Raw genomic sequence first — 24,939 nt, forward strand, 5'->3', positions numbered from 1 at the left:
CTCATTTCCCACAGTGACCTTGACAAGTCAGAAGCTTGAAAGCAGGGAAATCCGGATGTCTCAGTTATGAAGTGGAGCAGTGGGGGCCCCAACATATTTCCAGAAGTCTCCATCCAGACTGGTGATCGTATGCTTGTGTTGCTGCCAGTGGCTGTCTGAGGTGTTCCTCTGGCTCTGAAGGGGTTGGCACAATGACCAAGTGCTTCAGCCTGGTGTTGCTTCTTGCCTCCATCTGGACCACAAGGCTCTTGGTCCAAGGCTCTCTCCAGGTACAAGGTAGGTTTCTTAGCAGAATGCCAACCTGAGGCAAGGCAAGATCTTACAACCTGTCCTAAGCCTACTAAGTCCCTGACTGTGGATTGCTGGGAGTGGGGGCAACCCTCAATGTCTACAGAAGCCTAATTGGCAAGTCTGCCACAAATGTTTTCACCATATTGTCAACTTCACCAAAATAATTCACATTTACTTTTATGTTATCCTGGCTTTTATTTTTGGTTATAAACTATTTTTAATGAGAATATTTTGAAACAAAACACTGAGGAGAGATCATTTGTTTTTAAAAGTGTTTCATTGAAGAAGCAAGTTATAATTGTAAAACTTTTTAAGCAATCACTAAACCTGGGAAAAATGACTAACTTTCACAGAATATTAGACTGTTTTAAATTTTTGGAAGTGCCAATATAATTATTTTAATTTCAATTTTATTATACTATCATGGGATGCATATGTTTTTAATATGCAGTAAATAGCAAATTAACTGGAAAAATTGTGAAATGGAGGTATAAAAATCAGCCACCGGTTCTCTATCAAAGGAATGACTTGAAATGATTTCTGGGCTTTGAGATGCCTAAATGGTAACCTCATTCTGCACTGTAAGCAAAAAATTGTAACCACAAATCACTCATTTCAGCTCTGGGTAAATGAAACTTTGAGTACATTAAAAGAAAAATTGTGTATTCTGACGCTGAAGATGCACTGAGATATAAAATGTCGGGAGCTGCCATCCAGAGTTAATTCATATATTATTATATTTAATTTTTTAAGGGAGGCTAGAGTCGTACAATTGATTTTTTAAAAATACAAATACTAGAGCTGTTACTGTCAAGTAAGTTTAGTCTTCTTTGAAATCTCCCCTGAGAAGACTATTCACTTTTCCCTAAAATGTTGCCATTACTCAATTGTTCTTTGACAATGACTGTCACACTCTTCAGATCATTCTCAGTAATGGCAAAAATTTCCTAGGAAATTAAATTTTTGGAAACAACTGAAAGTTATTTAGAACCATGATTGAGGAAAGGTGACAAATGAAGATGAGTGGATGAGGATGAGAGATAGTGTTCTTGATGACCTGTTATGTAGAGATATAGAGTTAAGTGCATGTATGTGTGTGCGTGTGTATGTATATATATATATATTTAAAATATTTTAATATATAATATATATTAAAAAGGAATTGTAACCACAAATTGTAACTACAAATTACTCATTGCAGCTCTGGGAAAATAAAAATCTGAGCAATTTAAAGGGAAATTATGTGTCCCTATGCTTGAGAATAATATCTCAAGAAGACATCTTATAGATGAAGAAACAGGTCGAGTGTGGCCAAGTGACTTACCTAATGTTATACAGCAGTAAATAATAAAGCTTGGGTTTGCATTCAGCTCAGTGTAGTGGCTAAGCCTATACTATTTCTACTATGCCTGTTGTTTCCTGAGAACGCTTAAGAGGTTACTGGTGTAACCCTTGGATACCAGCTACCTATTTTTGTCCTTAAATAAAATTAAAAAGCTCAAACTTGATTAATATTTGTTAACTGCCTACCTTGGACCCAGCCTCTGCTAGGTACTATTTCTCTAATTCAATTCTGACAAAAATTATGTGGTGGAGATATAACATCCCAATTTTACAGATGAGAACGCTAAATTGCCCAAGGTCTCACAGCCGATTAACATTTCAAGAAACAGTCAAAGCTAGGTCTCTTGCCCAGAATAGATCTGTCATTACTACTAGTAATATTATTTAGAGTAAAAGTGAGATATGATGAAAGTATCATATTATTAATAGTGTAATTAATAAACCTGCAAGCAACCCCCCCCCCAAAAAAAATAGCTCTAAGAGATATGTATGAGCAATAACAAGTTCATGGGCTAAATGAGCCAAATTCCAGGACAAATGGTGTGTTCCAAGAGTTCAGTTCTAGTTCTATGTGTGTGTGTGTGTCTGTGTGTGTTCATCTCTTCCCCATAGCACAGTGAGAAGCAGAATAGTGTCCTAGTTAGGAAGTGGGGTTTTAGAGTCGGTCATAATTGGGTGTGCGCCCTCAGTCTGCCACTTGTTGCTTTATATCCTTGGGCTTGGGAAAGTTACTTAACCTCCCTGAGCCTCAACTTTCTGTTAAAAGAGACAGGGCTTGGCACAGAGTAGCATCGACGTATTTTAGAAGCTGTAATTAATACTGGTATTAGTATTCATATAAGAGGCAGTTTCGTCACACTCACATTGGAGTGTTGGCTCTCAGGTCTCTCTTTTGGTGAGAACAGAATCTGGAAGCAAACAAGACCACCCACAAATACTGTACATAATATACATATTTCCCTGCAGCCCCCTGAACCATAGCACAGCAAGGTCACACGGAGGACTTAGAAATATTCCTTCCATGTTTTCAAGAAGAAACTTCTTTTATACTAACCTAGAAAGTGGTCAAAGCATTTGGGCTTCCAATGCTCAGATCTGTGTTACAAGCAATTACTTGGGAGATTGAAACACCCTTTTATGGACTTCTGTGGATGACCCCAATAGGAATAATGTATCTGAATGCATTGCAACTCACAATTTCATACAGGTTTATAAATCTTAGAACTCAGAAGGAAGGGATCAAAAGAACTCTCCGACTCATTAGATTTTGAGTAAAATATTACTCACATCTTAACTGTTCAACTGCCTCAGCCTCCTCGGGGAGACTATTTGAACACTGAAAGCAAAATGCTTTAATGATAACATAATGACAGTGTTCTTTATGATTTATTGAGCACCTACTCGTTAGCAGGCACTATGCTAAGCATTTTTATTGGAATTAACTCCTTTAACTCTCACTACCCTATATAATAGATATTGTTATTCTGTCAATTTTACAAATAAGGGAACTGAGGCTAAGAGATAAAATAACTAGCCTAAGGTCACAGAGCCAGCAAGCAACATAGGCTAGATTCAAATCCAGGTCTGACTCTAAAACTCTACTTCATTTAGTTTTTCTGCCATGCAAGGTTAACTGCCCAGCTCCTCCAGGAACTTCTGAGTAAGTCTGCCCCCCAATGGTCAGAGAAGATCTGGGACTGAAAAAACTCTGATTATACCAAGTGCAATATTTTTCAACCCATCTCCGAAATAATGGTATCTCCAACCCACATTTAGTTTGATGTATTGCTATTTTATTAGCAAGAGACGTGAATTCTATGTTTCTCCAACTCTCAGATCATTTATTCTATAGACACCAAAAAGGTTTGCAGCAACAGAATCACCTAGACTCCACGTCAGAACTGTTAGCTAAAGCCTCCATGTAATGAACAAGGCACTTAAATGCCATGTGATATAGTGGACTAGGATCTGGTGAGAGGTACAGCGTGGATCAGTCCAAGCACCCACCTATCTCAGCAGGATGTCCTTGTGGGGAAAGTGTGTCCTGTGTCCTGTTATTTCTAAACTTCAATTCCAGCCACAGTGACCTCACTGCTGCATCAAGACAATAATGCTGTGCTAACAAAGAGGAGCCTAAGGGCTCTGGACAAGGACAGCAGCAAACTGAGGGTCTGTGTGATTCCTTTGCAGAGCTTTCCATCTCAATGCCATGCAGAATTAAGGGGGTTACCCTTGTGTCCAAAACAACAGTCAAGCAGCTGAACTTCACAGAAGCCCAGGAGGCCTGTAGGCTGATGGGACTAACTTTAGCCAGCAAGGACCAGGTTGAAGCAGCACGGAAGTCTGGCTTTGAGACATGCAGGTGAGAAACAGCAGGATTCACAAACAGAGCCAGAGCTCTTTTGGCTCTGTGTTCTTGTTCAGCCACAGAGATCAACGTAACCATTCAGCGAGTATTTATTCTCTTACAGCTACGGATGGGTCTCAGATAAGTTCTTAGTCATCCCTCGGATTCTCCCAAACCCCAAGTGTGGAAAGAACGGGATAGGCGTCCTGGTTTGGAGAAATTTGCTCAGTAAAAATTTTAACGCCTATTGTCACAATTCATCTGGTAAGTCACATATGCAGTCTCTCCATATGATATGTTTTCTTTGGGTTTCTCTAGCTCTACAACATGTCTGAGAAGCACGACCCTGAGAAGCAGCAATCATAGTGATGCTTATTTAATCTTCCCAAACTGACTTTGTGACCAGGCTAGATGTGGCAGTGTGCCACTCAGAGGAAAAAGTTAGGGAAAATATACTGACTGGCAACATCAGAGGAAGGGCATCCCTGAAGGCTCCATTACCTCCCCACTCCATCCTATAAAATAAACAGGAAGAAAAGAAGGAAATATCCACTATGGACAAAGTAATATACTAAGTTATCTTACTGAACCTTGAAAATCTCCCTATGAGGTATGTTTAATCATCCTCATTTTGCAGAAAAAACTTAGCTCAGAGGGTGTAAGTACAGTTGTCTAAGATCTCATTACTATAAAGATTTAAACACAGATCTAAGTCTAAAACCATGCTCTTTCCATTATCCTACATTCCTTTACAGGAAAGAAAATTCAGATACTACATTTGACATATTTTAGAACAATACCTACTCTCCATTCCATGGAGGAAGGAGGTGAAGCTAGGAAGTAGAACTGATTTGCTTATGGTCATGTAGACATCCTCTAACCTTGCTTGGAGAACTTGGTTGCCTAAGCACAAGTGCTTTGCAGTCTCAGAAAGGTTTAAGTACCTTCTCAGAAAGGTTTTTCATTTACTAAATACTTGTTCTCAGTTTGTCATAAGAACCTCTGCCTGATTTATTTCTCTTCATACATACTCAAAAATCTGACCTTCTAAAGGCCATATAGTTGAGTGGCCACATACAAGAATAGATTCCAAAATGGTTCTCTAAGATCGAAGAAATAAATGGGCATCAACAATATTATGTTTCCCAAAGGCAACATAGGGTCCAAGCAGTCCTCTGAACTAGGGGGCTTTGGCATAGAGGGGACCCTGAAAAACACGTTGTCTACTTCCCTCACTTCATGAATGAAACTATAACTCAGAATGGAGGTTTGGTTTGTCCAAAGTCCTACAGTCAGTTGCAGAGTCAAGATTGGAACATAAAGCTCCTTCCTCCATTTTTTTCACTACACCATCCTCCCTTCTGCCTCTTCAGCCCATCACCTGTGACTGGGAAATTGGTGATTCAATACCTGTGTATCTCATAGCCAGCCCACATCTGTCAAATGGCTTGACCTTTTAACTGCCTGGCCTTCCTGCCAGCTCTCAATGTGATGATACGATAACCAGCCCGCTAGATTCAACAAAAAGGATTCAGGGGAAGAGGACTTGGATTCATGAGTTTCCCCACAGTTTTATTTAACTTATAATTCTATCCCCTGTATTTCCTGTATACTTAAAGTTAGGTCTAGAAGCTTAATTAGATGCATGTTTGATATTTTTAGCAAAAATACTTCATAGATGATACCATGTACTTTAGATCACATCCCAACAAAAGGCACTTAGTGTCAATATGTTCCACTATTAATGTACTAATTTTTGATCATTTGACTAAGATGGTGACTGCCAGACCTCTCTGATGAACTCAAAGATATGTTTTCCTCTTTGCAATGAGTAGATAATCTACAGTGTGATATTTTGGCAAATATTCTGACCCGAACTTTCTTTACCTAATAGTCTAAGCAGCCATTGGTGATCCTTGCTGAAATCAGTTATTATATGGGGGGCTGTAAAAATGGTTATTTTTTTTTTCTGTGTTTTATTTTGGTTTGCATTTTTTTAATTAAATATATTGGGGTGACACTGGTTAATAAAATTATATATGTTTCAAGTGTACAATTCTATGATACATCATCTGTATATTGCATTGTGTGTTTACCACCCAAAGTAAAATCTTCTCTGTCACCGTATATTTGGTGCTTTATTCTTTGCTGCTCCCTCAGCTCTCTTCCCTCTGGTACCCACCATACTGTTGTCTGTGTTTATAATTTTTTGCTTGTTTTTTCTTGTTTGTCCATTTGTTGCTTTCAGTTTTATATTCCACATATGAATGAAATCATGTAGTTCTTGATTTTTTTCTAACTTGTTTAACTTAGTGTGGTATCTTCAAGATCTATCCATGTTGTCCCAAATGACAGTATTTCACCTTTTCTTACAGTTCAGTAGTATTCCACTGTGTATATGTACCACATCTTCTTTATCCAGTCCTCTACTGAAGGACACGTCAGTTTTTTCCGCTTCTTGACCACCATGAATAATGCCGCAATGAACACAGGGGTGCAAATATCTTTGCAAATAAATATTTTTCAAATTTTGGGGGTAGAGACCCAGAAGAGGAGTTGCTGGGTCAAATGGTAACTGTATTCTTAATTTTTTGAGGACCCTCCATACAGTTTTCCATAGTGGCTATACCAGTTTACATTCCCACCAGCAGTCAATGAGGATTCCTTTTTCTCCACAACCTCTCCCAAACTTGTTATTACTAGTCTTGTTGATAATAGCCATCTTAGCAGGTATGAGGTGGTATCTTATTGTAGTTTATTATTTATTATTATATTATAGTTTATTGATGTTATTACAGTTTTTCCAATTTTCCCCCTTTTTCCCTCCTCCACCGAGCACCCCCCACTCCCTCAGGCAATCCCCACACCATTGTTCACATCCATGGGTCATGCATATACATTCTTTGGCTACTCCATTTCCTATACTGTACTTTACATCCCCATGGCTATTCTGTAACTACCTATTTGTACTTCTCAATCCCCTCACCTCTGCACCCATTCCCCTATACCCCCTTCCCATTTGGCAAGCATCAAAACACTCTCTATATCCATGATTCTGTCTCTGTTCTTCTTGTTTGCTTAGTTTGTTCTTTAGATCCAAGTGTTGACAGGTATGTATTTATTAACATTTTATTGTTCATAGTTTCGATCTTTTTTTAGAAAATAAGTCCCTTTAATATTTTACATAATAATGGTTTGGCGATGATGAACTCCTTTTATTTTTTCTTCTCCAGGAAGCCTTTCAATTCTAAATGATATCTTTGCTGGGTAGAGCCATCTTGGCTCTAGGTCTGTGCTTTTCATGACTTTGAATATTTCTTGACAGACTCTTCTAGTCTACAAAGTTTCTTTTGAGAAATCAGCTGACAGTCTTATGGGAACTCCCCTGTAGGTAACTAACTTCATTTCTCTTGCTGCTTTTAAGATTCTCTCTTTAACTTTAACCTTCAGCATTTTAATTATGATGTGTCATGGTGTGGCCCTCTTTGCATCCATCTTGTTTGGGACTCTGTGCTTCCTGAACTTGCGTGTTTATTTCCTTCACCAAATTAGGGAAGTTATCTTTCATTATTTTTTCAAATAGATCTCCAATTTCTTGTTCTTTCTCTTCTCCTTCTGGCACCCCTATCATGCAAATGTTGGACCTCTTGAAATTGTACCAGAGGCTGTTTATACTATCCTCATTCTTTTTTTTATTCTTTTTTCTTCTTGTTGTTGTGATTGAATGTTTTTTGCTTCTTTATGTTCCAAATCATTGATTTCATTCTTGGTTTTATTCACTGTACTGTTGTTTCCCTATAAATTGTTCTCTTTTTCAAATTGTGTATCCTTTGTTTCTGACTGGATCTTTTTTATGCTGTTGAGGTCACACTAAGTTTCTTGAACACCCTTATAACCAGTGTTTTGAACTATGCATCTGATAGATTGCTTATCTCCATTTTGTTTACTTCCTTTTCTGGAGTTTTGATCTGTTCTTTCATTTTGGCCATGTTTCTTTGTCTCCTTATTTTGGCAGCCTCCCTGTGTTTGTTTCTACATATGAGGTATAACTGCTATGACTCCCTGTCATGGTATTGACCTACATGGCCTATTGTAGTAGGTGTCCTGTAGGTTCCAGTGGCACAGCCTCCCCTCTCACCCAAGCTGGGTACTTGAGGTATGCTCTTTGTGTGGCCTGAGTACACCCTCCTCTTGTAGTTGGGCCTTGGTTATTGATGGCAGGTCAATGGGAGGGATTTACACAGGCAAGTCAGTTGCAAAGATTGGCTGTGACCACTGACCACCAACCTCCGTCCTTCATGAGCATCAGCTATATAGGGACAGGGCAGTGGTGCACCAAAGTGGTCTGTAGCTGTCCACTGGGTACAAAGGCTTTGGGGTTTCCCGGATGGTGCAGGCCAAGGTCAGCCCCAACATGTATTTTGCCCAGGGCTATCCTGACTGAGCTATAAAGGAACCTGAGATGGCTGCTACTTTTGCTGGGCTTGGAGATTCCCAGGTGAAGCCAAGCTGTGAATCTAGTTTGGCTGCAGCTAGTACTGAGCCTGGAACCACTTAGCAAGAGGTATGGGGACAGGGTGAGGGTGGGCAATCTCTGAAGTTAACTGTTGTTTGTTTGAGAGGATTTAGGAAGTTGTGAAAAATGAGCCAAGATCAGCCATTCATGTGGGAAAGACACTGTTAACATCTGTAAGTTGGGTGGGGCAGAGCCTCAGGGGATCTCCAGGTGAAGCAAACAGTGTTAGCCAGGTTAATGGAGTCTCAGATATGGCACCTGCCTGCCAGCTCTGTGGCTCTTACCACCTTTCTGCCTGGGAGAAAGCTGTCCCCCAGCTCTCGCCTTGATGCCAGCCACTTCAGTTCCTTCCTCTATGCCACTAGTGCCTTTTAAGCTGCTACCCCAGTGCTGGAGCTCAGGGGAAGTGAATATAAGTCCATGTGTGGGTTCTTTAAAAGGAGCTGCTTGGGACTCCAGAAGTTTCTCCCACTGACTCAATCCCTGTTGGGTTTTGCAGCCAGAAGTTATGGGGATTTATCTTCCTGGAACTGGTACCATGCGCTGGGGGGCCTGATGTGGGGCTGGGACTCCTCATTCCCAAGATATCCCTCCAAAATTTTTATCCACCACATGTGTATGTGGGACCAGCCTTTTCCACATCTCCATCCCTCCTACCAGTCTGGATGGATGTGGTTTCTTTAATTCCATAGTTGTCAGACTTCCATTCAACTTGGTTTCTGCCAGTTTTGAGTGATGGTTGTTCTATAATTTAGTTGCAATTTTGATGTGATTGTGTGAGGTGAGCTGTGTTTACTTATTGTAATTTTGAATTACATTTCCCTAATAGCTAATGGAGTTGAGCATCTTTTCATGTCTAATAGCCATTTCTATGTCTTCTGGGGAGAAATGTCTGATCAGCTCCTCTGCCTATTTTGTAACTGGATTGCTTGTTTTGGGGTGTTGAGTTGTATGAGTTCGTTATATGTTTTGGATATTAACCCCTTGTCGGAGCTGTTATTTGCAAGTATCTTCTCCCATTCGCTTGGTTGCCTTTTTGTTTTGTTGGCAGTTCCTTTTGCTGAGCAGAAGCTTTTTAGTTTTATGTAGTCCTATTCATTTATTTTTGCTTTTACTTCCCTTGCCTTTGGGCTCAAATTCTTAAAATCTTCTCTAAGATCAGGTCCATAAATTTAGTGTCTATATTTCCTCCTGTAGAATTTATTGTTTCAGGTCTTATATGTAGGCCTTTGACCCATTTTGAGTTCATTTTTGTATATGGGGACAAACAGTGATCTAATTTCATTCTTTTGCATGTGCTTTCCAATTTTCCCAGCACCATTTATTGAAAAGGCTTTCTTCTTTCCACTGTATGTTTTTGGATCTTTTGTCAAAAATCATTTGTCTATATACATGTGAGTTTATTTCTGGGCTCTCAGTTCTGTTCCATTGATCTATGTGTCTATTTTTCTGCCAATACTATGCTGTTTTGATTATTGTTGCTTGTAGTATAATTTGAAGTCAGTGAGAGTAATACCTTTGGCTTTGTTTTTTCCTCAGAGTTCTATACAAACCTGATTATTTCACTCTATTTCTTTAAAAAGTAAAAATAGTTATTTTCTAAATTCATTCTTCCTTCTCCATTTATTACATGGCATATTTGATAAAGAAGGGCCTCCCCCCCACCTTTCTCTCTCATTCACACACACATACTCACACATACACACATCTCTTTCCTCCCCCTTATACTATCATGGACACAATATTTTACTTATTCTGTGTGTTCAATACATTATACAATTTTTATTCTCCTTTTTAATCCTCACCTGAGGACATGCCCATTGATTTTAGCAACAGGGGAAGGGAGGGAGAGAGAGGAGGAGAGAAAATTGGGACAACTGTAATAGCATAAACAATTTAAAAAAAATTTTTTTTAAGAGAAGAAAAGAAACATTGATTCAAGAGAGAAACATTGATTGGTTGCCTCCCTTACACACCCTGACCATACCAACCTGAAACCTAGGCACGTGCACTGACTGGAAACCAAACCCACAAACTTTCAGTCTTATGGGACAACACCCAAACAACTGAGCCACATCAGCCAAAGCACAGTTCTTATTCTTTCCGATGCACGAACTGTCCCAAATTTGGCAAGTAGGAGCCCCTTTTAGTTGACTTTTGTCCTTAATCCTGTTAGTATTTGATCAAGTCCTTACTTTCTGGCATAATAGCGTGTCCCAGGCTTCCTTTGTACTTTTTCTCTCTTCCAGACATATTATCAGCTATTTATTTCTCTGAGGAGCCCTGGTTCTTTTTAATGGTGAATGTTAATTAAAAATCAAGATCTGGATGCAAATTGTTCTCACTACTACTGGAGTTTTCATTGCTTCTCAGTCCTTTTTAGTGGACAGCTAGGAAAGATGCATATTTTATAGCTGTCCACTAAAAAAGATATCTCTCTATATATACTGCTGGTTCACAAGCTTAGTAGCTTCCCAGGTATAATCTGAAACTGGTCCCTGTATGCATAGGGCAGGGAGAGACTAAATTAAGAGGCAAATCACTCCAGATAGGTAGGTGGCAGGTTTAAAAAAAAAAGGAACTTACTTCTGAAGCTTGTCTTGGGTGGCCTCAAGACTGGTAGATTCCTGCACTGCCTGCCAGAATCTTGTAAGTTTATACAGAGGTCTTAACGGGGTTCAGTCATGAACACAGGAGACCTTAACTGGGCTCAGTTATCTGTACTATACAGATGATCTCAACCAGCACCTTACTATCTCAGGGCTCTGTCCTTGGGTAGCTTCTAGCACCAGGAAGGAAAGCAGAACGCCCATTCCAAGGACAATGAGGGGATGAGGAGCCTTCAGTTACCCAGGTCCAACTAATTAGTCAACTGGCGGTCACATCCTCTTGATGACTTCCCCCAACAAACACATAGTACATATACACATATGTGTACATATATATATGTTTTAAAATTATGGATTTTTATTGTTATTTATAACCCAAATTTAACAATTCAAGTTTTTCCTTAGTTTATTTATATTTATATCTCTTTTTTCCTTATATGCAACATCTTGGTTCCCAATAAATAATATTCATATATTTTCTTGTTCTACAATGCTTTCAAAATTTCAAAATCAACATTATTAAGAATAATAAACCTACTGAGAGGAGTTTGAAGATTTCTTTACATTTCTTTTAGTCCTTAGAAGATAGCCCTCTAAACATGTACTGTCAAAGAATTGTGTACAAAAGCAACATAAAAAAAATCACTACTCTGAGTGGTTATATCATCACATTGAAATAAATTAGATTAACCTGCTTCTGACATCTTTATGAGGATCAGAGTGACCCTAACCCTCATCCTAATGCTAATCTAAACTTACCCTATGCTTCTTTGTTATGGTAACTTCCTTTTTTATTACTATCTTGTGAGGTAGGTCTGGGGATCAGAGTAACTTTAACGCTGATTTTCAACCTTATCTTAACTTTCTTATCACCATTTTTGTCAGCTTTGGGGATAGGACCAAAGTGCCTTTAAAGCTCTGCTTCATGCTATTCCCTCTGCCACAGTGCCCATCTTCTTCTACCTGACTAACTCTTTCTCTTTATTCAAATATCAAATGCCATCTTCCCTAAGAATCCTTCCTTATCCCTTACCCCTACCTTTCCTCTGGGACTCCAACTCCACTCTGTGTTTAATACCTACCAGAGCACGTGGTACATTCTAGAGAAATTATATTTATAGATTGCAGGAAAAGGAGAACCAGGTCCTAACACTTCCAAGTGAGAGACATAGTATCCTTGGCCAGTTAGGGATCACAGGACCAGACTGCTCTTGCTCCCTCACACTATGGCCTTCTCATCTACACTTAATGAAGAGAGGCAGAAGAAACTAATTTGTATAGATCTTATCTACTCTGTCCATACTCTGTGCTAGGCCCTACATGTTTCCTACCTCATTAATCCTCAGTAAAAGGACACAAGTGTATCATTTCTACTTCCCAGGAGAAGTAACTGATACTTAGAGAGCACTATACTATGGTCACAGTCAATAAGGGACAGAACCAGGATTTAAATTTTAAATCATGTTACTTTTCCTGTAGCACCTTCCATGGTGATAACCACACATCATTAACCTAGGCCTGGAATGGATTCTGGGCATCAATATTTTTTTAAAGCTCTTCAGGTGAGTCTAACTCACAATGAGGGTTAAGAATCACTTTTCCCTCAAAGGTCTTTAAGATCAAAATTCCAGGATTCCAGACATTTCTGGATTCCCCTATTTCCATGCAATCTTAGGTAACTTCCCTTTTAAGAATATCATGTAAACTAGAAAGCCTTTTTGCACATAAAATTGGGCATATATGAGAACTTTGTATATCAGTTGTTAAATTTTGTATATCAGTTTGTGGACTCCAGTTGAAAATTCCTGTTTCTGCATAATAAATCCCAAATTCTTTAACATGACAATGATGAATCTCAATACTCTGGCTCCAAACTATCTTTCCAATCTCATCTCTTTCTTGTAGTCTTTCATGCTGCCAATCATACACACACTCTGCTCTCCAGCCTCATTGTGCTTCTTCTGATTTTTCTAACATAACTTCACTTTCAACTTCTGGATTCTTGGATCATGTTTCTTTCTACTGACTGGGATATTCTATCACCCCTTCCACACTAGATGAGTTATCCTCAATTCCAACCATTCTGTCTATTTTCCCCCCATCAAAAATTCTGAGTTCATTAAACATTGGGTTCTTGAACTTCCTGCTCTCTTTACTTGCAATTTTTTTTTGCCCTAGATCTTCAATCACCGCCAGTTTTTATCATTCAGTTCTCAGCTTAAGTATCACCTACACAAAGACATTTTTTCTTATCATGCTACTGAGAGTATCAGTCCCTCATTCCTTACCCCTTCCAGTTTAAGTTTTATCCTGTTCAACTTTCTTCTTAATGTTTACCATCCTTTGAATCTGGTCAAGATGATGGCAAAGGCAGACAGGCCTCACCTCTTCACATAACCACATCAAAATTACAACTAAAATATAAAACAACCATCACTCAGAACCATCAGAAATCAAGTTGAATGGTAGTCTGACAAGTACAGAATAAAAGAAACCACATCCATCAAGACAGGTAGGAGGGGTACAGATGCAGAATGGACTGGTCTCTCATCCACATATGGTGGATAAAACTTCAGGAGGGATATCTCAGAAGTGAGGTGTCCCAACCCCAGACCAGGACCCCACCCAGGGTCCCAGTGCTAGGAAGATAAGTCCCCACAACTTCTGACTGCAAGAGCCAGCAGGGATAGAGTCAATGGAAGAAACTGCTGAAGCCCCAAGCAATTCCTCTTAAGGAACCCACACATGGACTCACCTACTCACACTCACTCCCTCTGAGCTCCAGACAAGGTTAGCAGCTTGAAAGGCACCAGTGGTATACAGGGAGAAACTGAAGTGTCTGGCATCAAAGCAAGCAGAGGCCATTGCCCTTTTCTAAACCCTCCCCCCACGGAGCTGGAAAGCTGATGCCATATCTGAGAATCCATCAACCTGGCTAACTCTGACCTGCCTTGGAGATCCCCAGAGACTTTGCCCCACCCAACTTACAGACCCACCTAGGCTGCTTTTCCATATGAATGGCTGATCTGGGCTCATGCTTCACAACTTCCTAAATCCTATCAAACAAGCAACAGATGGCCTCAGTGAGCTCCAGGCCTGGCACTACCAGCAGACAGCTTAGATTCACAACTTGGCTTCACCTGGGAATCTCTAAGTCTCGCACAAGTAGCAGCCATCTCAGATTGCTTTATAGCTCAGGCAGGGTGCCCCAGGCAAAACACAGGTGGGTGCTGACCTTGGCCTCCACAACCGTGGAAACCCCAGAGCCAGAACACCCAGTGGACAGCTACGGACCATGCTGGAGCACCACCACCTGTCTCTGCACAGCTGATCCTCCATGGATGGCAGAGGTTGGTGGTCAGTGGTCACAGTCAGTCCTTGCAACTGACTGGCCTTGACAAATCCCTCCCATTGGTCTGCCAACAAAAACCAAGGCTCAACTACAAGAGGAAAGTGTACTCAGCCTACTTGAAGGGTGCACCTTGAGTATCCAGCTTGGGTGATAGGGGAGGCTATGCCACTGGACTCTACAAGACACCTACTACATTAGGCCACACTACCAAGACATGGAGTCAAAGCAGCTCTACCCAATACACAGAAACAAACACAGGGAGGCTCCCAAGTTGAGGAGGCAAAGAAATATGGCCCAAGTCAAAGAACAAAACAAAATGCCAGGAAAAGAACTAAACAAAACAGAGATAGGCAACCTATCAGATGCAGAGTTCAAAACACTGGTGATCAGGTTGCTCAGAGAAATGATTGCATATGGCCACAAAATAATGGAAGAAGTGAAGGTTGTATAAAGTGAAGTAAAGAAAATTATACAGGGAATCAACAGTAATGGGAAGGGACCCAGGATTCAAATCAATGATTTGGAACAAAAGGAAGAAATAAACATTCACCTGGAACAGAAAGAAGAATTGTAAAAAATAAGGAAAGGATTAGGAACCTCTGGGACAATTTTAAATAAATTAATATCTGAATCATAGGGGTTCCAGAAGGAGAAGAGGAAGAGCAAGAAATTGAAAACTTATTTGAAAAAAATAATGAAGGAACATTTCCCTAACTTACCACAGGTAACAGACATACAAGTCCAGAAAGAACAGGGAGTCCCAAACAAGTTGGACCCAAAGAGAACCACACCAGGACACATCATAATTAAAATGCCGAAGGTTAAAGATAAAGAGAGAATCTTAAAAGCAGCAAGAGAAAACCAGAGAGTTACCTACAATGGAGTTCCCATAAGACTATCAGCTGATTTCTCAAAAGAAAATTTCCAGGCAAGAAGTATTCAAAGTGATGAAAAGCAAGGACCTACAATCAAGATTACTCTATCCAGCAACCCTATCATTTAGAATGGAAGGGCAGATAAAGTGCTTCCCAGACAAAGTAAAGCTAAAGGAGTTCATCATCACCAAGCCATTATTATATGAAATTTTAAAGGAACTTACTTAAGAAAAAGAAGATCAAAACGATGAACATTTAAATGATAACAAACTCACAACTATCAACAATGGAATCTTAAAAATAAAAATAAAAACAAAAACCAACTAAGCAAACAAGCATAACAGGAACAGAACCATAGGTATGAGGATCATTTGGAGAGTTATCAGCTGGGAGGGGGGAAGGGGAGCAATGGGGAAATGGTGCAGGGATCAAGAAGCATAATCAGTAGGAACAAAATAGACAAGGAGGATGTTAGGAACAGTACAGGAAAGAGTGAAGCCAAAGAACTTACTTGCAAGAACCATGGACATGAACAAAAAGGGGGGACTGCTGGACAGAAGTGGGGTCCTTGGTGGAGGGGGGCAAAGGCAAAATAATTGGGACAACTGTAACAGCATAACCAATAAAATATACTAAAAGCATACTTACCATCCTTTGACATTTCTGGCTTTAAAAAAAATTATTATCTATATACTTCCAAAAGCATATAAGACTCTTATAAGCAGGGACTTTGTCTTGTGTGCACCATGTCTCTAGCAACTAGAACAGTACCTGCATGAAGTTGGAGCTCAATAAATATTTGTTGAATGAATACATTAATGCTTCATACACTGCTCAAATGCCATATTCTCTGTGAATCTCCACTGATCTCCCCCTATTCTTGTCAAAATACTCTGTCCTGGAAACAGGAACCATGCCTTATTTTCCTCTATATATTCAGTTCCCAGCATAGTATATTGTGCTCAGCAGTTTTTTTCCCTATGATATTTAAAAATGTTCATTTTCTGAAAGAAGAACTCAGCATTGCTCAAAAAAAGGAAATATAGCTAAAAATTCAGGGCAGAGAAAGTCTAGGTGATGTCTATTTGAATAGCGGTCTTTTCAAAGTAAAATGAATAGCATAAAATTCTGACTGAATGCATATGTAGTCAAATGCTTTATCAGTACTATAATATCCATGACTTGATTTATAATTTATTTAATTTTCAAAAATGAATGCAATGACTTCTTTACAGCTAACATTCCAGCTGATACTGCCCACTGCCACAAATAATGAGAGATTTTAAATAGATGCAAATCTATATTATAATATATTCATGGCTCTGCCATTTACTAGTTCTGTGACTTTGGGCTACTCATTCAGTTTCTCTGAACTTCAGTTTCCTCCTATATAAATGAAGACTTGATAAAATCGTTAAATGAAGTGTATGGTGACTCAGAACAAGATGTTCAACAAATGTTAGTTTCCTCTCTAGCAGATACAACAGATTGAAAAGCAAACCTATATCTCTCCCTTACCCTCTCCCCCTGCCTTTTTGATGAGCACAGAGAAATCTGGTTTTAGTAGATCTTTGCCCTGAAGTGGTTTCATGTGTGTATATTTGGTCTCCCTATCCTCTCCTTCTTTTCACTTTTCCTTCCTTCCTTTCTTCATCAAATATTGAGCATGTACTCTGTGTCAGGTATAGTGCACTTATCATGATGATCAAGACAGGCCAGTGGGGAGGAGTGTGGTGAGAACTGTGACAAGGGAAATACAAGGAGGTCCAAGAACATATGCCTAGGAACCCAATCTAGTCATCAAGTTTGCCTAAGAAAGAGATATTCAATCTGAGACCTGAAGGATAAGTAAGAGCTAAATAAAAAGAGCAAAGGGTATTACAGGTGAAGAAAGCATCAAGGTCAAAGGTCTGTGAGAAATGTGAGAGAGCATATCAAAGAACTGAAGAAATTTCAGTATGGTAGGAGGAATGAAAGAAAGACTGATGATATGAAGCAGGTCATGTCAGCTGGCCTAAACCGTGGAGGGCCTTATAGGCCATGCATTAGTGACAGTCACTTGAAAGTTTCTAAGGAAGGAACTGATATGATTAGATTTGCATTTTTGCAAGACAATTCCAGTTACAGAGTAAGGGGCCTAGAGGGGTGTAAGACTAGAAGCAGAAAGACCAGTTAGGAGACTATTGCAAAACTTACTTGTCGTTTCATTTTTCCCTCCCCAACAGATACTTGGATTAACTCATGCTTTCCAGAAATTATCACCACCAAAGATCCCATATTCCACACTCAAAATACAACATACGCAACTGAAATGAATGGCAGTGACAATACCTACTCAGCATTACCTGGTGTACCTTACTCTCCTACACATCCTCCTGCTCCGGCTTCCACTGCTCCACGAAAAAGGAAATTAATTTGCATAACAGAAATTTTTATAGAAACCACCACCGCGTCTACAGAAACTGAACCACATGTTGAATATGAAGCAGCATTCAAGAATGAAGGTGTTGGGTTTGGAGGTAAAGCTTTCTGTGTCTGCGTTTTTTTGTTTGTTTTGGTGTGTGTGTGTGTGCGCGTGTGCGCGCGTGTGTGTGTGTGTGCGTGTGTGTGTGTGTGTGTGTGTGTGTGTGTGTATAACAGACAATACATAGAAACTAGGCTGTCTCCAGATTGGGCACTCAGGACCTGCCAAATACAAATAAAAGGTTAATGCAAACTCAACTTTCATAGTCATAGAACTTGAGAGCTCTACAAAAAAAAAAAAAAAAAAAAACCTTAATGATCAAACTAAAAATCATGAGTACAAAATAGTTTCATTTGTCAAACTCAAAGACTTTTAAAATAAATCACTACCTATTAATGTGTAAGCTTTTTTAAAAATATATACCTTAAATACATATAATTAGAAAGTTTGTTTTCTTATTTAACAGTAAACATTTTTTTACTTTATTAGCTCCAAACTTATCCTCACAAGGCCACAGAGAGAAAAATGGACTCTTTCTGTCATATTGCAACTTACAGAATAAGAAGAGTAGGAGAGATAAGGCCAAAGGTTCTATAGGCAAGGAGCAGATGTGGACCCAACATCCTAAGTGGCCCCTGTGTGGTCACAGAGAAGGCTTTTCTCCTTCATTGTCTGTATCTCAGTCACGGGCAAGGATTCGTTATTAGAAGGGCTGTGCACAACACTGTATAAGTGAAGGACCAACACGCCATATCTGTTTCCTCCAGGTGTTCCCACAGCTTTACTAGTGCTTGCGCTCCTCTTCTTTGTTGCTGCAGCTGGTCTCGCTGTTTGCTACGTCAAAAGGTAGGGTTGTTGGCACACCATTAGTCTTGTTATCTTCATTACATGCCTATCTTGTGTCTTTCCAAAGCTGTTATTAGCATTTTTCTGGTCAAAATGGAGATGGCAGTCCTCTTATATTGTAATGTTTTCCCTCATCTCAGCTCTCCTCCCTACCACCCAGTCTTCCCTACTATTTCAGCACATGCATTGTCATCCAGCCTTTATATCATAGTTAATGGCTTTCCCTTTGAAAATCAAGATTTTTTTTTTAAAGGTTGACATCTAGAGGAAATTTTTTATGCTTTATTTAACTTTCGATTCTTTGCTTTTGATGGGAGGGTTGTGAGGTCAGCCTAACTTTGACCTGTGAGCTTACTATCCCATTTAAATGAATCCATTAGAATGGGGATGTGCTAATGTATTTGAGTGTGCATGTGTTAGCATCTTTCTGAAATAAAGGTACCCAGTATGCTGTGCCAACATGGCCATCACAGACAAAGCATAATCTACTGTTATATGTGTTACACAGAAGGCTCTCACTTTGATTTTACATTTATGCCTACAGGTATGTCAAGGCCTTCCCTTTTACAAACAAGAATCAGCAGAAGGAAATGATTGAAACCAAAACAGTAAAGGAAGAGAAGGCAGATGATAGCAACCCCAATGAGGAATCAAAGAAAACTGATAAAAAGCCGGAAGAGCCCAAGAATACACCCAAAACTACAATGCGATACCTGGAGGCTGAAGTTTAGAGGAGAAAAAAATGAGAAAACAAACCCGGGGCTGATTTCTTTCCTGATATATATCCAGGCCCCAGATGGGGAAACTAAAAGAGCCAAAGAACCAAACAAGGAAGTCCAGCCTTGCTTCCTAACTGGAATCGGCTCAGGGGTACCTTTGGGCTACGTAGGTAACCACAGTGAATTCCCTTCTCACTGAAATCCTTGCTGGATCCTATTTTCTTGTCTCCAAAGTTTCCCACAGATTTTCTGGCCTCGTTATGTCCTAATAATATCCCAGAGGGAGAAAGGAGCTTCTCAAAGCACAAGGATCTAAAACAGCTAATCAGGACACATTTGTAAAGAGGCCTCTAGGCTGGCTGAGAATGGATGAATTGAGAGCCAAGATGCCACCTAAACCAAGTCTTTCTCTCTTGACTCTACAGCCCAGATCCCTTCTTCAGCTCTGAAAAGGAAACATTTATACCACCTGGCATGTTCTTCTGAGCCAGGCAAGAGCAAAAGAAGGAAAAGTTTAGCAGCTGAAGGCCACAGAGATTCCTGTGACTTGAGAGCTGATCTCTGTAAAGCCAAAGTAAATAGAGAAGAAGAATGAGGTCGAGGAAATTGACAGCATATTGTAAGCAGGGACTATGAATACAGACAGGGTCAAAATACTTATCTCTGAGTAATTGGAGCTGAAATCACTTTTTAGAACATACACACTTTTTAGAACATACACACATTTTCTTTCCTCTCTCTTCTGCTGCTGCTATTTTCTCTAAAATATGTACATATTTTTACAAGAAACCAAAAAAATTTCTTGCAAACTTCTATTTTATCTGAATTAAAGAAATTGTTACTGAGGAAAAGTACTGTGTTAAGAAGCAATGAAATTTAACAACCACTTACTGAATACCTACTTCTATTAGGTGCTGTACAAGGTATTACATTTTATAATTGAATATAATTCATCAAAAGATTGCATATAGTATAATGTTGTCTGAAGCTAATTGTTTTGTTTTGATATCTCTAGCTTATCCACTTTTAAAACTGTCTTTTTTTTATGACACTAATCCATTAATTTTCTCTAATATGGCAACCACTGTAATCTTAATTTATTAATAAATTAATAATTAATTTATTATTAACATAGTTAAAAATACATCATTACCTTTATACGCCAATGCACATTTTCACTAACAAATTAACAAATGTATTACTAGCTCTCCTTTTTTCCAGCAAGAAGAACCTGAAAAGTGCAGAAGTAAAAAAAATAAAAGCACTTAGAAAACTTCTTTGCTCTCTTATTTACATGGATGTATTATACCTTTCAAGCAAAATAAAAGTAATCTGTTGTTTGCAAAAGTAAAAGAAAATTATGGTTGTTTAACTATGAACAAGTGTAAACTCAGTAGTATATGCATCATCGTGTGGGGCTGTTCTTGCTTCATGTGGTCTTAATTTTAGGTTGATTTAGTACACACACCAAAAAACATCCTTCTCTTAGGCTTCAGGTCCTACATTCCAATCCACTTCAGAGTTCACAGGAAGCAGGAGAGTCAGGATAGCTCATTTGTCCCGTTTCTCTAGCTTTCTGTCTTTTCTTCTTAGATTGCTAATTCTCCCCAAAGGCCATAGCTGGCTGGCATATTCTTTTTTGTTGGTCCACAAAGTATTATCTTAAATTTTGTTTAATTGCCAAGAATTACAAACAAAGACATTTCACATAGTTATATTTTGGGATTCCCTTGAAAAATGGGAAGATCTGGAGATAGAGAACATATGAACGGCCTGTCTTGGCTCCTGCTTCAGACTTTCCTAAAATCTCTAAAACAAGCAGTGTCTGGCTTACCTTGTATCTCTCACTAAGTGGACTCAGGCCCGGCACTAGCCAGCATTGGCTTTCAACTCGGTCTATGCTAGGTACCTCCAAGTCCAACACAAGTAGCTAATGTCGGGTGACCCTGGGGAGGACACAGGTGGCAGCTGACCTTGGCCTGCACCTCCCAGGAGGCCCCAGAGCCACCTCCACAAGCGACATACCCAAGGGGTGAACTCAGTGAGCACCAGAGCCCTGCTGAAGTTAAGTCCTGCTCCATGGGGTCAGGCACTGCACAGCTCAGTGGGCAGCAGAGTGGTCATCCACAGTGGTCGAAGCCAATCCTTGCAGCTGGCCAGCCTGGGGTTAAGCCCTCCCATTGTCATGCCAACAGCAATCAAGGCTTAACTACAACAGAAGGATGTACATAGCTCACACAGGGTGGGAGGGGGCATCTGGAGTGCCCCACTTGGTGCTAGGTGTTGAGAGAGACTTGGGAGCTACGTGGAAGGAGATTCCCCAGAGTGATTATGGGCTGTGATGCAAATAGGGTTGAAATGGAAGTTTTTATAAATTTTGCTGTGTCATATATATTTAAATCTCTTTCATAGTTTTTGAGAAATGCAAAAAAAGGGGGAAGGGATTTTTTGAGGTTGATCTAACTTCAAATATTTGCTTTACTATATTTCTTTCACTTCAGCACCACCCCAAGTCTGAACCACAAAGATCTAAGCTTAATAATAAAGAATTATTACACTTGATAATACAATAAGAAAATATAATTCCTGGAGTACTATCATTATAGTAAAAAAATTTAGTCCCTAGACTAGTATCACTTAGAGAACATGAATTAGAGACAGAGAGCTTGAATAGTGGCATTAGATATTAACAGAATTGAAATGAACTCAATTTATCTTATACATTCTCTGACCTCTCTTTGCTATTTCTCATCACTTTTCATCTCTACCATTGCTCTCCCTGTTTCCAGGCTCAGCCACCTCTCTGTCACACCTACAATCCATACTTCTATCCTACCAAAGTGAATTTTTTTGATACAGAGCTTATTATGTCCTTCTCAGAACTTTTGAGGGCTCCCTATTTTTTCCAGAAGCAAGTCCAAACACAGCACTATATGGGGTGGATATGGTGAGCTGGCATTCACCATCCATTTCAAATATGTGCCTTCCTAATTATAGAGGATGGACAACCAAAACTACTTTTCCCAGACTCCCTACAGCTGGATTACCTTCAACCAATTAATGCACCCCCACGTGAATTAGAAGGCAGAGGAAGGAGAGATGAACTTTATGCTATTGCTGATCCTGGAGATACTGGATTTATTCAGCAAAGTTCCAGAATGTAGCCTCGCTTCACGGGTGTGGAGAGGCAATTACAGTCAGGGCAATTATCGGACTTAGACCTTAACCCTTCCAATCATTTTGTAAGTATTCCTCATTCCCCTGATAAACTTTTTCTGTTTAAAACAGTTGGAGAAGTTTCTGTTTCCTTTGGGGGAAATTTGACTGATACAAATGACACTGAGCACATTTTACTATGTGGCCTCTTTTCTCCAAGAATATTTCATGCTACAACTACACAAGATGATTTCCACTCCAGAATTTAATCTATACCCTCTCATCTCTGCAAATACTGTTCCTTCTGTTTCAATTAACTTTGCTTTTCTTCCTGATTATATTAGTTACCTGTTGCTGCATAACAAATTACCCCAAAACTTAATGGCTTATAACAAAATTGATTGTCTTGTGTTACTGTGGATCAGGACCTGGGTCCTCTGCTTAGGGCTCTCACAGAGTTGCCATCAAAGTGCTAACCAGGGCTGTATTCTTCTCAAGTCTCTACTGGGGAGGAATCAGTTCCAAGTCCACTCATATGGTTGTTGGCAGGATTTAGTTCCTTGTTTGCTATTGGCCAAAGGCTTCCCTCAGTATTTTTGCAAGTGGAAGTCTCCATCTGGGCAGCTCAGAAAATGTCAACTTGCTTTTTCAGAGCAAGCAAAAGTGAAGAGCCAAAGACAGATGGCACTAGCAAAATAAAAGTCATGGTCTTCTAGACCTAATCTTGGATATGACATCCCATTACTTCTGTCATATTCTATTCATTATAAGCACCACTATGTCTAGTCTACACTTAAGGAAAGAGGATTATACAGGAGTATGAATACCAGGAGGTAAGGATCAATGGGATCCATTTTAGAAGGCTGCTTCCCACCATATTAATGAATCCTTCCCATTTCTTCTCTTTGCATTTTGTTTATATATCTATGTTAGCGTATGCTACATTGTATTGTTGTTAGTTGTATATATATCTTATTTTTCCTTTTACCTTCAGCACTTGTGTAGTACATGCCAATCTAGCACATATTAGTTGGCTCACAGTACATGTTTTTAAATTAATGAATGCATACATTCTTTGGGATTTCATGGACTCCAAATCATAACCTTTATCAAGCAATCTGTACTGAGTGTTAAGATCATTTAAAAGCAGAACAACTGTTAGTACCTACCTAAACATTGTTTTTCTTGATGACTTTCTTTGGGTATAGAATGCAGCTGTGCACAATCCAGAAGAATGATAAAGGCTATTATACTTGACATTTGGTCTCTGAGTTGGCTATTGACTCACCTCTGTGAGCAATCTCATATTAATATTTGTTTTAACATGGAAACGTCAGTGTGTTTTGGATTGTGGTCAAGTCAAAGAAAGTTGAGCTCCCTTAGCAACCACAAAGCCAATAAATATTGGCAAAAATTTTGGTTCTTTGGTCTCTAGATTTTTATTTTAGTCTTTGAAATCTAGGATGGTTTCTTGGCAATCTGGAATTCTGGATACCAAATACTATCATTTTCTACAAATTAGAACTCTTTGGGGACATTTCTAGACTCTTATGTATTGCTATGGCAGTTGTTATTTTATTTGGGTTTAGTCTTTAGCTAAAGTAAAGACATTTTTCTGTGATAAAAAATAAATAAATAAAGTAAAATCTCTATGAGTATGAGAAGATCAAACAGAATACTCATTTGTGCATATTCTTTTACCCCTGAAGACTATCATTTCAGCAAGTCAACATCACAGATAATAATAGTAATAACAAAGACGTATGCTACAAAACTTCATGAAACTACAGTATCGTAACAAAATATTTTAAAATCATGTTATGTTTTTTCCATTAGACTTTTTTAAAAGAATCTGTTAAAGATATACTATCAAGTAGAAGACCACAACAGAAACTTCCAGGTAGTAGAGGTATAAGGAGGAGATGCAGCATGGAAAATATCTCTGGGCTGTAAATCTGGAAAGGAGTGTGGGATGAGGTATATGCTGCTAGGAGAAATCAAGATGATGTCAACTCACCATGGGTATTGACTAGTGTCTTGGCAGAGGCAAGAGGCAAACTTGATCCTAATTTGAACTAAAACATGGTTTTATCCACAGGGGATCTTGCCCTGTGTCTAAAACCCCAGTGCAGGGAGATCAGAGTACTAAGGTTCTCAGTCAAAATGACACAATAATACTTCACTGAGTAAGTTGGGCAGTCTGCATCTGCACGGAGGGGGAAAAAGTCATGTGGTAGTAACAAGAGCTGAAGAATGCTTCAAACTTTAATGTAAGAGAATATCCCCATCCTTGCTCCCACCTCTACATGTTCCCTTACTAATAACTCCTTCACTACATCCCCTTGAAAGAGGGATGGCTAACCTCGTTGATAAAAAGTCAAGACCTCTACTGGACCATCTGCTACTGGTGGGTGAAGTTA

The 24,939-nt window shown here is 39.3% G+C and overlaps 1 protein-coding gene across 1 annotated transcript; it reads left to right on the forward strand.

The window, feature by feature from the left end:
• LYVE1 (lymphatic vessel endothelial hyaluronan receptor 1) lies at positions 1–20,764 on the forward strand. The gene is made up of 6 exons (XM_090267651.1): positions 1–276; positions 3,826–3,997; positions 4,107–4,246; positions 17,560–17,853; positions 18,566–18,644; positions 19,189–20,764. Exons 1-6 carry the CDS (start codon positions 192–194, stop codon positions 19,373–19,375), a joined length of 957 nt encoding a protein of 318 aa, XP_090123777.1. The 5' UTR covers positions 1–191; the 3' UTR covers positions 19,376–20,764.
• Positions 20,765–24,939: the final 4,175 nt, after the last annotated feature.

This window comes from Furipterus horrens, unplaced genomic scaffold (assembly GCF_987537825.1).
Source record: "Furipterus horrens unplaced genomic scaffold, mFurHor1.1.pri manual_scaffold_2, whole genome shotgun sequence".
In the NCBI taxonomy this organism is placed as follows: Eukaryota; Metazoa; Chordata; class Mammalia; order Chiroptera; family Furipteridae; genus Furipterus; species Furipterus horrens.

Coding starts and splice junctions, on each gene's coding strand:
- LYVE1 (XM_090267651.1), top strand. CDS start 192: ATGACCAAGTGCTTCAGCCTGGTGTTGCTTCTTGCCTCCATCTGGACC. Junction 4,247..17,559: donor CTATTGTCACAATTCATCTG/GTAAGTCACATA, acceptor CCTCCCCAACAG/ATACTTGGATTAACTCATGC. Junction 18,645..19,188: donor GCTGTTTGCTACGTCAAAAG/GTAGGGTTGTTG, acceptor TTATGCCTACAG/GTATGTCAAGGCCTTCCCTT.